Source organism: Panonychus citri, unplaced genomic scaffold (assembly GCF_014898815.1).
Source record: "Panonychus citri isolate SS breed McGregor unplaced genomic scaffold, ASM1489881v1 Contig00094, whole genome shotgun sequence".
In the NCBI taxonomy this organism is placed as follows: Eukaryota; Metazoa; Arthropoda; class Arachnida; order Trombidiformes; family Tetranychidae; genus Panonychus; species Panonychus citri.
In genome coordinates, this window is record NW_026515499.1 from 291,524 (window position 1) to 306,312 (window position 14,789).

At 30.3% G+C, this 14,789-nt stretch overlaps 4 protein-coding genes across 7 annotated transcripts; 1 reads left to right on the plus strand and 3 right to left on the minus strand.

The window, feature by feature from the left end:
• The first annotated feature begins 10 nt into the window (after positions 1–10).
• Positions 11–993, plus strand: LOC128387874 (thioredoxin-like protein 4A). The gene is made up of 2 exons (XM_053347154.1): positions 11–252; positions 351–993. The coding sequence occupies exons 1-2, from the start codon at positions 100–102 to the stop codon at positions 624–626; spliced, it is 429 nt and encodes a 142-aa protein (XP_053203129.1). The 5' UTR covers positions 11–99; the 3' UTR covers positions 627–993.
• Positions 865–2,459, minus strand: LOC128387870 (3'(2'),5'-bisphosphate nucleotidase 1-like). Its single transcript, XM_053347149.1, has 3 exons — positions 2,199–2,459; positions 2,022–2,123; positions 865–1,914 (listed from the first exon to the last, which is right to left on the minus strand). Exons 1-3 carry the CDS (start codon positions 2,310–2,312, stop codon positions 1,201–1,203), a joined length of 930 nt encoding a protein of 309 aa, XP_053203124.1. The 5' UTR covers positions 2,313–2,459; the 3' UTR covers positions 865–1,200.
• Positions 2,460–2,598: 139 nt separating this feature from the next.
• Positions 2,599–4,868, minus strand: LOC128387867 (putative fatty acyl-CoA reductase CG5065). The gene is made up of 8 exons (XM_053347146.1): positions 4,647–4,868; positions 4,460–4,576; positions 4,209–4,384; positions 4,072–4,144; positions 3,271–3,995; positions 3,077–3,206; positions 2,871–2,998; positions 2,599–2,796 (listed from the first exon to the last, which is right to left on the minus strand). The coding sequence occupies exons 1-8, from the start codon at positions 4,728–4,730 to the stop codon at positions 2,718–2,720; spliced, it is 1,512 nt and encodes a 503-aa protein (XP_053203121.1). The 5' UTR covers positions 4,731–4,868; the 3' UTR covers positions 2,599–2,717.
• A 2,729-nt stretch (positions 4,869–7,597) lies between these two features.
• On the minus strand, positions 7,598–14,634 carry LOC128387878 (frequenin-1-like). 4 transcript variants are annotated; one of them, XM_053347156.1, is made up of 11 exons: positions 14,075–14,634; positions 13,874–13,980; positions 12,102–13,552; positions 11,942–12,029; positions 10,236–11,837; positions 9,567–9,591; positions 8,605–8,653; positions 8,440–8,529; positions 8,305–8,383; positions 8,060–8,217; positions 7,598–7,915 (listed from the first exon to the last, which is right to left on the minus strand). In XM_053347156.1, exons 5-11 carry the CDS (start codon positions 10,306–10,308, stop codon positions 7,820–7,822), a joined length of 570 nt encoding a protein of 189 aa, XP_053203131.1. In that variant the 5' UTR covers positions 10,309–11,837; positions 11,942–12,029; positions 12,102–13,552; positions 13,874–13,980; positions 14,075–14,634; the 3' UTR covers positions 7,598–7,819. The 4 variants fall into 4 exon arrangements, 1 of the variants encoding a protein (XP_053203131.1); XR_008325190.1 differs by lacking the exons at positions 7,598–7,915; positions 8,060–8,217; positions 8,305–8,383; ... (1 more) ...; positions 8,605–8,653; positions 9,567–9,591 and having other exon boundaries at positions 11,298–11,837; positions 13,874–13,977; positions 14,075–14,625; XR_008325189.1 differs by lacking the exons at positions 7,598–7,915; positions 8,060–8,217; positions 8,305–8,383; ... (1 more) ...; positions 8,605–8,653; positions 9,567–9,591 and having other exon boundaries at positions 11,298–11,837; positions 14,075–14,625.
• Positions 14,635–14,789: the final 155 nt, after the last annotated feature.

Consider the following 14,789-nt stretch of genomic DNA (forward strand, 5'->3'; position numbering starts at 1 on the left):
CGCAATTTTTGTTTACATTTTCAGTTTCTCTTCATCTCTTGTTACCTGTTAATTGTTTTCTTTGGTTTCGAATTTTACTTTTTTTCTTCTCTTTTAATCATGTCTTATATGATAGGTCATCTTCACAATGGCTGGCAGGTCGACCAAGCGATTCTAAGTGAGGAAGATCGAGTTGTAGTAATTAGATTTGGTCATGATTGGGATCCCACTTGTATGAAAATGGATGAGGTTCTTTATAGTATCGCTGAAAAGGTAAGTTTCATTTTAATTGATTCGATTGGTTTTTGTTTTGTTTTGATTGTCTTTGTAATTTTTGTATTGTGGTTTTTGTTTTCTTTTTTTCTTATTAGTGTAAAAATTTTGCTGTCATCTATTTGGTTGATATTACTGAGGTTCCTGATTTTAATAAAATGTACGAATTGTATGATCCATGTACGGTTATGTTTTTCTTCCGAAATAAACATATCATGATCGATTTGGGTACTGGTAACAATAATAAAATCAATTGGGCTTTAGAGGATAAACAAGAGATGGTTGATATTATTGAAACAGTTTACCGAGGTGCTCGAAAAGGCCGAGGTCTGGTTGTCTCACCGAAAGATTATTCAACCAAATATCGTTATTGATTTTGCTTCTTGGTGTTCATCCGATTTTCATTTTTGGGTCACATCTTTTACTCTCTCCATCATCACATACACATTCTTACTCCATCGTATTGTATTAATAATGAACATACTATATGTCATCATATAATGACAATTATCAGAAGCAGTTATGGATTATTTCAAAATTCTGATTCGATTCAAACTGGAGATGAATATACGACAACATTCAGAAAGATTTATCATTTCAACTTGAACAATGGAAGCGTTTTGATTGATTGTTTAATTTCTCTCTAATGTAAAATATCTGTAATTCACATGGATCACATGGAGAAATAATTAAAACTGAAATAACTTTATTCCTTATCAAGTTATCTCATATGAAACTGGAGGTTCTATTGGAATGTTTTTGATCGAGATTTTCTTTTGGAGTGACAATTTAAAAAAGAAAATTAAAATTATCTGGTTAATATGGTGATCATCTATTAGCTGGTTAATTTGTGATATTAGTGATTTGTAATTTGATTTTGATTTTTCTTCTTCCTCTTCGGTGATTGTTTTTTTCTTCTAGGATTTTGATTTGACTTCATGATGTCGTTTATTGAGAGACCATTGATTGTTTAACTGATTCTGGAACCAATGAGACCAATTTAGCATTTGCTTCAGGTGAATGAGCAGCTAGAATACCACCAGTGTTTGGAAAAGGAATATCTTTGAAATATTTGTTATTCTTTCCATTGATATCGGTAAATTTACCACCTAAAGCATGAAGAATCGCCTCAGGGGCACAGGTATCCCACTTTTTACACCCTTTACTTGGATAAACATAAGCATGAACTTTACCCTCAATGACAAGTAAAACTTTATTTCCAGCACCACCAATGCTTAATTCAGTTGTTGGTTTCATAGCGTTAAGTGTATCATCAACCAATTTGGTTCGATGTGATCGAGTTGTGGCAATAATCAACTGATCAACTGGAGGTTCTTTCTTTTCAATTCCAAAAGCACCAAGGCCAACAACACCCCACATGGTTCGTCCAACTTTCTCCAGATCTGTTTCAATATTATACCGATAATAGGGTTGATGAATTACCCCTGAAACCGCCTTTCCATCAACAGCAATTCCAATCAAAATGGTTACCTGGTCAAGTAAACCTTGAGTAAATTCAGCAGTTCCATCAAGAGGATCAACCCAAACAACTATATCTTCATCTTTAACATTAACCAAATCACTTGGACACGAATGTTTAAGAACATTTTCATCCAAATTGGAGCAAATTAATTCCTCATCCGAAGTACTTGGTTCAAGATCCTAATCCAAACACAAATTAAAACAAAAGAAAATGGAGAGAAAAAAAAAATTCTATAAAAATGTTGATCCAAACAAAAGTAACAACATGATTGACACAATTTTCTCACTTCTTCAGCAATTATGGTTATCTTGGGAAAAGAACGAGATAATGAGGCCACAATACACCGTTGGACCATTCGATCAGCTTCCGTTTGGAAATCATTAACACCCTGAATGTGAACAATTGAAAAGAAAAGGAAAAAAAAATCAACAAATTCTCAAATGGAAAATTAATCAACACTTACCTTATCAACAATTCCTAAATTACCTCGATTCATGATTCCTTTCACAATTCCTCCAGCCTTATTAGCTACTGTTACCGAAGCTGAAACTAATCTCATCAAGGTTGGAATTGACATGATTGAAACAATTAACAAGACTTTTAATTAGTAAACGTTGGACAAAAGTGATCAACTTGACAAAGATGAGAAATTGTTGAACAGATGATTTGGTGAAAAGGGAAAGAGTCACTTTCTATTTGGAATAATTGATTCTATGAAGACATACAATTCTATTCGACAATCAACTTGATTAGAATTATTATTTCACTTGATTGGCTTCTAAATGATTCAATTTAATTCCACCCAATATCTACTAACAACTATTTAAATCTAAATAATTAATATTTCAAATTCTTTTTGAATTTGGCGCAAAATTGGAATCAGATGTTGAGATAAACTTTTTTTTTCAATTTGTTTTTCAAATGATTTTAATTAGAACAAAGTTTTTAATTGAATAGCATAAATTGTTGTTAATCCATTGGATCAAAAGATAAGCTTGTAAATTAGTAAACCAGCCATTAGAATTAGGATTATTTCTAATATCCTTTCCAGTTTAATTGTCCTTGTTGGTAAAGAAAAACGAAAACATAATTAGTTAATTACCATAATTTCTGAATTATTGATTAACTTAATTACCTTTCCATTCGTTTTCTAGCTTCATCTAAATTGTAGTTACCATTACTCGAGGTAAATTGTCTTAGACCAATGATCACAGTTCCAATGTAATCAGACCAATCAATTGATTTAACATCAAAATTGAACAACTATTCCGGAAAAAGTAAAAAGTAATTAGTTAAATGAACTAGAAAGTAATCAAAATAGTAATTAGTGAATTCGATTACTTTTTGATCAACTTTATTTAGAGAATTGAACAGTTCAACCATAGTCGTTGTATCGAAGGTCCAATCGCGAGTATTGAAAAATTCAAAGGGTTCCAACATCGAATTGATTTTCTTACAAGTTTTAACCATTCTAATTGAAGAATTGATTAAATTAGAATAGAAATCAAGACTTGGAAGTAATTTACTATTCTTACTTTGGTTTTTTGCCGATCAGAGTGAAAATTATGTCCAAAATTAACGAGGGAATATATTGATCAACAATTACAATTGAATTATTGATCCATTGATTTGTGGTTAAATGAAGAGATGGACTTCTAATTGCTGTCGAGTCGGGATAATCTCTGATTGATTTGACAAATCTATCGAATGCCTCACCAGCCGTACACGGATTCTGTTGACCTGATGTACAATTAAAGACCATCGGTGGTCGTTTATTACAATAGTGATGTTGGTCACTATTGATTTGATCACAATTATCTGAAAGATGCCAAACAATTGCAAGAATCATATTCACAACCATATCAACTGGAATCATATCAACGGCTTTAGTTGAATCGGCGATCATCACTCTGGTCACTCCGACACTTATGGTCTGTGATATACCGACCACATTATTAAGATTATCAGCCCAACCTTGACCGGGTTCACGATGAGACGGAGTCACGATTGAAGGTCTTATTATAGCGATCGGTAGATTGTCTGATTCCGAGGCAATTAAGGTCTCAGCTAACGCTTTGGTCAGCGTATAAGTATTTGGCCTTTTGTCCAGTAATTTTGGTAAAATATCATTGATCATATCATCGGACATCCAATTGGTACAATCAATCAATTGTTGGGGATCAATTTTTTGTGGATAAATTTTGTTTTCAATTGTTTCCAAATCACAATTACTATAACTTGTTGATACATGAACGAAAGCCTAATCAATGGATTAATCAACAATAACAATAACAATTAACACTGAAGAGACTAAAAATCTTCAACACTTTCATTACCTTTAATTTAGTTAATGAATGAGCCAATTTAATCATTCGTCGTGTCCCAACTAAATTTATATTAACCGCTTGTCTAATTTAAGTGTTAATTAATTAGTCTAATTGTCTTGATCATTACCAATTCTCAATTAGCTCACCTTAATTTCTCGTTGAATTTAACTGTTGCCGCTGAATGAATTATAACTGATACATTTTCCTGAAGCAATTTAAGTTGATCATCACTAATTCCCAGTCCATCAATTGATATATCACCAGAAATTGATTTAACTTTATTCAAACGATCACAATCAGTTGATCTAATCTCATCGAAACACTGGATTAAAACAATTAATGATCAGTAACAATTAATCAGCTTATCGTATCCAAATTAAATTAACCTTTCGATTACCTTATTTTCCAGAATTTTGGTCAATCGTTGTTCACAATTAAGTCCTCGTTTGTCTCGTACTAGTATAAAGATTTCACCGATTTCCGGACAAATTGTCAACAATTTATACACCAAAGCCTAAAGAAATTAAATTTAATCGTCACAAGAAATTAAAATTGATGACACAATTAAAAAGACGACAATTTACCTTGCCGATGAAACCAGAAGCTCCAGTGATTAAAATACTGCGACCGGTGAAAAAGTTAACAATGTTTGATTGATTGGGATTCATTTTAGCATCACAATTAAATCAAAATTAAAGTTAATTGTAAGAATTGACCCGTTCAAATATTATATAAAATTGAATCAGGCAATGATCAAATGTTTACAATTCAGTTAATTGTGTTGATCATCATCATTTTATGTTATTTCAAATTGATTAATTTTTCCTCATTATTTGATTAATACAAAAAAACGTCACAATTATCAATTTACAACTAAATTAAACTGACAAATTTAGTGTTACCTTGAGGCTTAACTGTTAATCGCTTTGTAGCTTAAGTAAGTTAATCAAACTGTTAATTATTCACATTCAGTTTAATTAATCTTTTAACAATTTAAATGCTAAATTAGTTTAAATTAGTTAAAGGTTAAAATTAACGCGCGAGAAATTGATTCAATTTGAACGATCAGACATTAATTTGATTAAAGAAAAATTTATTCAACTAATTATTTATTCATTTGGATTATAAATTAATAAAATTATCGTAAATCAACAGTTAGCGAAATGATTTAATCTTTTAACTGTCAACGATTAACTGATTGTCCATGGATAATGCGATTGATCTGTGATAGATTAGGAAGCAATTTAGCATCACAATTAAATCAAAAGTAAAGTGAACTGTAAGAAATAACAACACTTTTAATTGTGATCATCATGATTTTGTTATTATTATGATTAAAATTGATTAATTTTCCTCATTATCTTATTACAACAATGATGACGTCGCAATTATCAAATTTTGTAAATCTAAACAATTATAGTAAATTATACAATAATAACTGACAAAGGAATCGGTAATTAACTTAGTCCCAATTAACGGAGAGGTCAGAAATCATCTAAAATGGTCTGATTAGTGATGAATTAAAAATGGATCAAGATCTTAATCAATTGATCAATTACTAAAATTGATTTACATAAATCACAATCAACTATTTACAATCAAAGTTAACCATAAACGATTAGCTGATTTACAATCAATCATTTGGTTGACCTGTCAAATTGTCAGAGTTAATTATTATTTTGGAACCAAAAATTGATCAATATTACTCAAAAATTTTCCAACAATTAGTTGCCAATTACACTTTAATTGTAGCATTTATGAGTCTTATTGATTAACTTCAACACTGTGTTCATGATGGTTAATTTTACTATGATAAAAACACAATTGAGATTAATTAATTTCCATCAAATTTTCACAATTTTCTGCCTCATTGGTTGTCTAAATCAATTGCGACAAGTTGTGACTATTCATTTAAACTACGAACACATTACTCGCATCTACATGGAGATTCCGAGAGAGTCCATCTTACCCGATTTAGTTTTATGCTTCGAAGTGGCTTATTTACTTAATTGGAGCAAATTAGTGACCCATCAACCCGAACTGGTCAAATTCATCGGTGCCAATGAAACCAAACAATGGTACCGAATGTTGGAAGAAGATATTCTCACCGTTAACGATAAAATATTATCTCGTTTACGAATCGATCAAATTACCGACCTGACTTACGAATCCAATCAAATGTTTGACCAGATCCATGTTCGAGAAAAGTCAAGTAAAGGCATTTACGATCTGTGTCGTGTTCGTCGATTCTTTTCTAGTAACCATTTGTGTCTCACTTTTCAGTGTAATCGTAAAAAGAAAGTTCGATTAGTTTACAATGCGAAGTATCAAAAGTTTCGAGAAAACTTGTTCAACCTCGAACTGAATCAGGTCATTTTCGCTAATATACCTCGAGTTTACGCTACTCTTGTAATGATTAATAAACTTCCTTGGGATATTCGTACTACTTGGATCAGCATGTCATTCGGTAAAAATTCACCATCATATCAATTGGACTTCACGATTCTGACGACGTTATCGCTTCCCGCTCCGTTCAAGTCAAATTGTATCGATTATGGTAAATTCGGATTCGTATCAAGGGCTCAAGCAATTCAAAGTTGTCTCAATCATGAATCAATTCAGATCTTGGGTTGTCCTTTCCATTCAAACAACGTCGAAATTGATTTGGACATGATGTCAGGGTATTCGATGTACCGAGCAAATCAGTACAATCAGTCTTATGTGAAACTTGTTGATCGAATGGTGTCTGAATGTCATTCTAAGTATGTACCAATAGATTGTAAGAAAACGCGAATTTTGACCTCAATCCAACCCGAGAAAAGATTTTCTAGAAACCATTCCACTATAAGAGTTAGTGAAAACAAAGGTCCCAATGTTGAGGTCATCTTAGAACCGGCCAGTACTCTTATCGAGCTTTTTATATCCATAAACAGCATCGTTTCTACTTGGTTCGGATTCTCACTTGCGGCTCGAACTCAGGGTATTATGAACACCTCGAAATCGTTCATTAATAAAAGATTCTTCAATTTGACTCCAAAGAGTAAATTTAAAGTTCTATTGACCGAAAAGTCGAAAAAATTTCACTCTAAAGATCAATTGATTTTCGTATTGACCGATCACTCGAAGCGACCTTACATTTTAGCCTATCAAGGTGAACATACTAATCAGTTAATTGTTCCCAAATTCATTTACACCTCACCTAAACATGTACCAAGTAAAATGCCCAATTAAAAGGCTCTAATTGTAATTGTTATCATCAGTGAATAATAAACATCATGAAAAATATTGATACAATGTATCAATTCAATTGATTGAGTTATTCACATTCGTTAATTGTTATCGTTAAGTAACTAGATTAACTATTATTACAATCGAGTCACTAATCACTATTCAAGTTAGCAATTAATAATCACCAATGGTTTCACTTAATCACACAACCGATTCAATGTCAGTGAAATAATAACAATTAGTTGATTGTTGAATAGGGTGTCTCATTATCATCAAGAAAATGAGGATTAGATTTAATTGTAATCCAATAATCATTGATTAACAACAAGTATTTTTTAATTATTTTTTCTTGTCTATAATAATTAAAATACAAAAAGTAATGATGATAACTTTTACCATGATATTAATTTGATTGCATGATGATAATGATTATATTGAAATGATTGAGTGATTAGATTTGATGGAATCATTTTTTTTTGCCTCTTAATTTTGTCAATTCTGTTGCTTAATTGTTGCTTAATTGTTGAGATTATAATATTTTGTGTAACGAGAGAGTTTGAACAATCCTTGGATCGCTTTTAGATCCTTCAAGAAATTCATCTAAAGATAAACGATTATCTTTATTCTGTATGATCAGAAAAAGAGATTAAAAAGAAAAATATTAATGACAATTAAACATGAGAAACGATTAAATTATAATTAGAGTTAATCATCTATTCCAATAAATGATTAGGTAATTAACAATTAAGGAGAAATGATCAACACTTACCCTATCAAGTTCATGGAAAATTTGATCAACTCTCTCCTTTGGATCGATGTGTTCAAGTGAAGTATCACCGATCATAATTAACATGGAATCTAAAATACTGGACATTTCCTCCCGAGTAATATAACCATCAGAATCGAGATCATATAATTTAAAAGCCCCTGAAAAGTAATCAGTAAATAGTAACAATTAGAATGAAAATCAGTTAAGAAAAGAAAAAACAAGTTCGAAAGAAAAAAAGTTCTTACATAAAAGTTTCTCTTCCATTGTTCCTCTGGATGTTATCGAAAGCGCTCGAATGAACTCTTCGAATTCAATTGTTCCATCCTGATTTTCGATCATCAATTAGATTAATTAATTAGCTAATTGTTAATCAAACTTACATGATTCTCATCGAAAACATGGAAAAGTAATCGAGCAAATCGAGTTGGATCACCATTGGGGAAAAACCTTTCGTATATTTTTGCAAAAGCCTGAAGATGAAAAAAAAATTGGAACAATTTGTTAACTGTTTACGAAATTAAATAGTAAATATGTAATTAAATTACCTTTTCTGTTAATTTACCATCAGGGCAATCTTGTTGGAAGCCTTTATACCTTTAATTTATTGATTAATTAATCGATCAACATTGTCACCAAGGTTGATTGTTGTTCAAACAATTAAAACACATAAAAAGAAGTTGAGAAAAAAAAATTATTAGTGTTAATTGTGATGAAAATTGATTGATAATATCAAACAATTAACATAATAATAGGAGAATAAAAAACTTAAATCAATCAATTTAAAGGTGAATCAATTTAATAAACATGTTAAAATGTTTAATTGTTGTTACCATAATCAAGGATATTTAAAGGAAACGTTAATTGTTACTGATTGTTATCAGAATAACAATTCGGTTATATTATAATATCACTCTAATCACAATTTAACGTTAATTAATGAATGAATCTTTCAGAAAGATAATATTAATTGTCTAACAATTAACTTAACTATTTCACCGACTAATCAACTAAAACAGATAAGATTCATATTCGGTGTTCAATTTGATTCCTTAATTGTGTGTTTACAATCAGTTAATTGTTTTCTCACAGCTGATAATTTATCGTTTCTATTTTGTCATTTGCTATTCACCTCATTATTATTACAGTTAACTGGACAATCAATAACTGGACATGATAAAAAAAAAGATATACCCAACTAGTTATAGAGATACAGTTAATTGTTTTTACCTTTTAAAGTAACAATTGATTTGATTGTTGATCTATTTTTGGATTAACTTTCACACAAATATATCAACTGGAACAGTTTGATATTAGTTTTATTCACTGTCAACATAAATTAATCATCACTAAGGCCCTGAGACATTAAACAAGAATCAACTGTCATCATTAATAAATTGTTGTGATCAGTTCAATTGACCTTAACTACAATACATGAAAACAGGTACAATGATTTGTAAATTGTTATGGTGGACAATCAATCGTGATCAATGAATTAAATTAAACTTACCATTGTTTTACCTCCTTCTCGGTAACTATTGTGAAAGAAAATCATTGACAATTAGTAAATCATATAAAGTTAATTTACTTTGCAAAGCTTTTAAATTAGTCTAAAAAATTGGTGATTAGATTCAATTGATTTCTTGGCAATTAGATTAACTCAATTAATATACAATTGAATTTACTATTTTCCCCTTCATTTGTGGTGTTAAAAATTCACATGGGAAATTAAACTATCATTATAATCAGTTGATAATTTAATCATTAACTGATTGGATGTTTTTTTCCTTCAACAATCAATGAATAATAATTAACATGAATAAGTAAAGTTAATCATCATCATCATTACTACAATTAAACTTTAACCAAAGTGATTCTTATGATAGAGACGATTAACAATTGATTAGCACATTCTCAATAATCAACTAGAATTAAGATTGATAAAGTTAATCAATAAGAAACTATTAACCATCATTGAACAATTAGATTAATTTAATGAAAGAGTTTAATTGAAAATGACAATCTAAAAGCCAATGACATTGGCAAGTCTAATTGTGTATCCATGATGAAACTGATTAGTTGATGTGTCGCTTTTAATTGAATCAACAATCATCGGATTATAATCAGTTAATTGCTACTGATTAGTGTTAATTTTCAAGGTTAATTTGATTATACTTACAATAAGTTTGTTCCGCAAGTTTGGTAATCATTTGTTTCTCTGTTTTTTTACTACAATGATTTCCCATTACCATAGAGAGAAATCAAATTGTTGATGGCGAGAAAATTGTAAACAATCAACTGATTGTTGACCGATAATCGTAGGGTAACTGTAATTGTTATAAATTGGATGAAAGAGTGACACAATTAACAGATTGATAATAAGATGATGATGATGTTTGTTGTTGCAATTTAATTCTAATCATGTTAACTATCAATAAGAAAATCAAATTTTCCATGTTGATATTGTTGCTGTTTTTGAACGTTCTGTTGATTGTCCCATGGAAAAAAACTATTCCATTAATTTATCTGGATCATGGAAGATGATAGGATGATAGAAAGATGAAAAGAAAGAGATGGAAGATAAATAATGAGTGAAGATATTGATTGGTGACCAGAAAAAGTAGAAGACAATTCCAGGTAAACTGTTTTCCTCGACTTCTAAATTGTCTCCTGCGCAATTAAATTCGTAATCATAACAATTGTGAACAATTGGTAGGATATAATGTAGAAAATGTTATTTCAAAATAAAGTGGAATCATCAGCTTAATGAACAACAATTAAGAAGGAAAATTTTCCCTGTTAATCCATTTTTCTGATAATCTGATCTCATTGAGATTATATGGAAATGTTTTATCATTTAGATTTTCTCGCAAATTTTCAGACTAATTTCCAATGTTTATCATTGATTGTCCATCTAATTACTTGACCACAAGTAGATTGTATTTGCCTCATCATTATGATAATCAATCAATCAATATCTGGAACAATCAATAATCAACAATTCTCAAGATTTAACATAACATCAATGAGATTATTTAGTTGACAATTAACCAATGGATAGAATTGATTTAATCACCATTTCAAAGCAAAACAATTATCAAGATGACAAGTAAACACAATTTTCTAGATCAACAACAATTTAAACCAATTTAATTTAATTTAAATCAACAACAATTAGATTTGAAATGAGATGATTAACCAAAAACAGGAAAAAAAAATGAATTGAAAGGTTGACACTTGATTAAGATGATGAATTTGTATTGTTTTTATTGAATTGAATTTAAAATCTATGGTAAAGTTGATTAAAAATTAAACTAATTAATTGGGACTAATGATTTAATTACAAACATGTAGAAAAGTGGATTAAGGGATTAAGAAAAATGCACAATTAGGATCACAGATTAAGATATGAAGAGTTGATCATCTGTTGATGTTGTTGTTAAAAAGTAAATTGATAATAAATTATGAAGGAAAAATGGAAACACTGATCAAGTTAATTGTTGGTAAGGCTTTCGAATTGATTAATTGGGACAAACACAATCAATTACTTCATTATTAAGTTTCACTGATTCTTTACCATCACAGTAATTAAGGCACAATTGATAAAAGTAAGATGATGAATTGTTAATTGTGATCGATGAACCATCTTTACCATCAATTACAATTTCGATCACTTCTTTGGTTCCTGTTGGTTGGATTATCGTTACTAAATCACTTTGATTAGTTGATTGTTGATCAACTGGTTTGTAATCAGAATGAACACTGACATAGGTGAAAAAGACTTAATTGTTAATCGAGTTACGGAAAAAAAATTGAAGAAAATGGTAAAAGAAGAATCAAATTAATCTCAGTTAATAATTACAATTAGTTAATTACAATAGTTACCAAATGATCCGTATAATAGTGTGACAATTAAAGAGACAACGACCATAATCCGAGCCTCCATTTTAGTGATTTAATTGTTGGAAATTAACTGAATTTGTATAATCAATGGAAAGGAAAAATTAAAGTTTAATTGTTACAATAACAAACTAATTGGGTTTACCTTTTAATTGTTGATTGTTGATCTGTTTATGATGATGATTGTCTTATGTTGTCTAGAGAGAGAGAGAGGAGCAATTATCTAATTGTGGTAACTAATCAATTGAGATAAAACCATAAATGATAAGATAATTAAGTTAACATTGTTAACCAATTAGAGAGCTCATCTTATTTAATAAATTGTTCAGTTTCAAATAGTAATCATTATAATTAACCAAATGATGTGATTAATACAAAATGAAGGTAAATTTAATATTAGTGATGATTTGATTGGGTTTTTTTTGATTCTGTTTTTAATTGTGTTACTTTGATTGTGATTGTCAACAAAAACAATGGATGAGGGCAAAAAGTAACCAGTAATTAATTGATTAATTGTTAATTCTATCCTTTGACAACATCATTTGATCCATTGTCATAATCATCGTCGTTATTGTCGATTGGTGATTCTAAATCATTTTCTTGGTGTTTTCCATTAGATTTGATTGTTGTTGTTGTTGATGATGATGATGATGATGAGGATGAGGATGAGGATGAGGATGTTGTTGTTGGTTTGTTTAAATTGTTAATCTCTTTGTTATCATCATGAGCATCTTCTTGATCGTCAGTATTAGTTGATGAAAGTTTCACTTCATCTCCTCCACTACCATGATCTTTATTGTTATCATGATTATCACCATGTTTATCCTCATCACCATGATGATGATGATCTTCATCATCATCGTCCTCATCATCTACATTACTAGGCTCAGGCCAAGTTTCTTCCCAGTAAAATTTTTCCTCTCCATGATCATCATCATGATGATGATCTGCTGGATGATCGGTTGTTGATTCATGATGGTCATCATGATGATGATCGTGATGATGGTCATCAGAGGCCACTTCTTGTTCATACCAAGTAAGAAGCGCTTTAGCCAAAGTAGCTGATCGATTGTCTGTTTGATCACTAATTTTAGGCCAATTAACGAATAACAAATAAACACCAATACTAATCATGATTAGTAGAATAAAGAAAACAACCATAGCTAAACGAGAAGATGTATTCGAATGATGATCATCATGATGATGATGGATTGTAGTTGATGAAGATAATCCATCGTTGGGCTTAGTTGATGAGAAAACCATTGGGCTTGAAGGTTTATCGTCGTCGTCGTCGATTAACTTATCACTAACAGTCGATGATTTTGATACGAAATTTTGTCCAATTTTCCTTTCTCGTTGTTCACCAAATCTCATACCAATATCTTCATGTATATAAAATAACTCAAACTCTCAAACAAGAGAAACAATTTAAAGATGATTGTGATCAATCAAAAGACAATGTCTATTAATCAACACAAGAAGAAAAAAACAACAGGTAACTAATCAAGGTGACACAGGTGATTAAAAGCTATTAGTTAATCAACTAATACAACAGGTAAAAGATCAAAGGACCAATATAATGATTGACTTATTAAACTATGAAAGAGATTGGAAGAAATGTTAACAATTAAGAATTAATTGAACTGAATTTAAATTGCATAGACAAGATGAGAAGATGACAAAGAGGAAAAGACAAAAGGATGAGATGAAACAAAGTGAACCCAAGAAGATAAACCCGTTGATGATGATGACGATTAATACGAAGATAGAGTTGATTAAATTAACTCAGAATTTTCATCTTCCTTCTTGGCTCTGGAATAATTTCCTCTTCTCTCTCTCTCTCTCTCTCTTGGCAGAGTCAAAGATATTATTAGATCTGCAATTTAGGTAATAGAGATGAAGGAAGAAAATACTTACGACATAATTGAAGAGAATCTGGAAAAGATATTGAACAACATGACGAGGAAGAAGAAGAGTGAATATGATGACGATGATTGAGTTATGGTGACAAAACGACAAATCTACTAAACATATCGAAGGAGAAAGAGAAAAGAATATAAAAATTCCTATTAGAATAAACAATAAACTTTGATATAAAAGTTTCCACGTTGAAATTACCTGGAGACTTTTGTTTCTATTCAATTCTATTTCCTCAGGTGACATTGAATTCTAATGGAAGATCATTTTGGTTTCGTTAGAGGTTCAATTTAATTTCTAGTGTGTTCATCTCGTTGATTGTTTATCCATTGATTCACCTTAGTAAACAATCAGCCAGCAATTAACAGCGGAAAAACAAATTCTCTTGACGATTTTTTTTCCGCTCAACTTTTTTGTCTCTGCTTTTCCTCTTTCTGGTTTTCTCATTCGTTGATCATTTCGATTTCCTCTGGTGTGTAGTTAACCTAATTTCCATTTGCAATTGAAAATTCATCAATCAGTTTGATTTAATTGTTCCTTGATTGTCATCCCTTTCATTTCCATTGGTTTCTCTTTTCTAATTGTACAACGAAAAACATAACGGTAACTTTATCATCTCGAACATGTTTGGCAACCAAACCAACAATTAACATCCAAATTAAACATCAACAACATTCAAAAAATCACAACAATTATCAACATTTTCATCTTCTCACTGATTCTTCAAAATTTCATGTAAATATCATGGGGAAAAAAAAGAGATGAGGAAGTTCAGTCGAAATTCAGAATCAACTGGTTGGTAACAAGAGAGAGAGAGAGAAAAAAATTACCAACATTTAGAAATTAACTGATAACTGTAAATCTAATTAACTCAATGATCCACAAACAGTTACCCTTTGATTACCTTTTAGAGGGA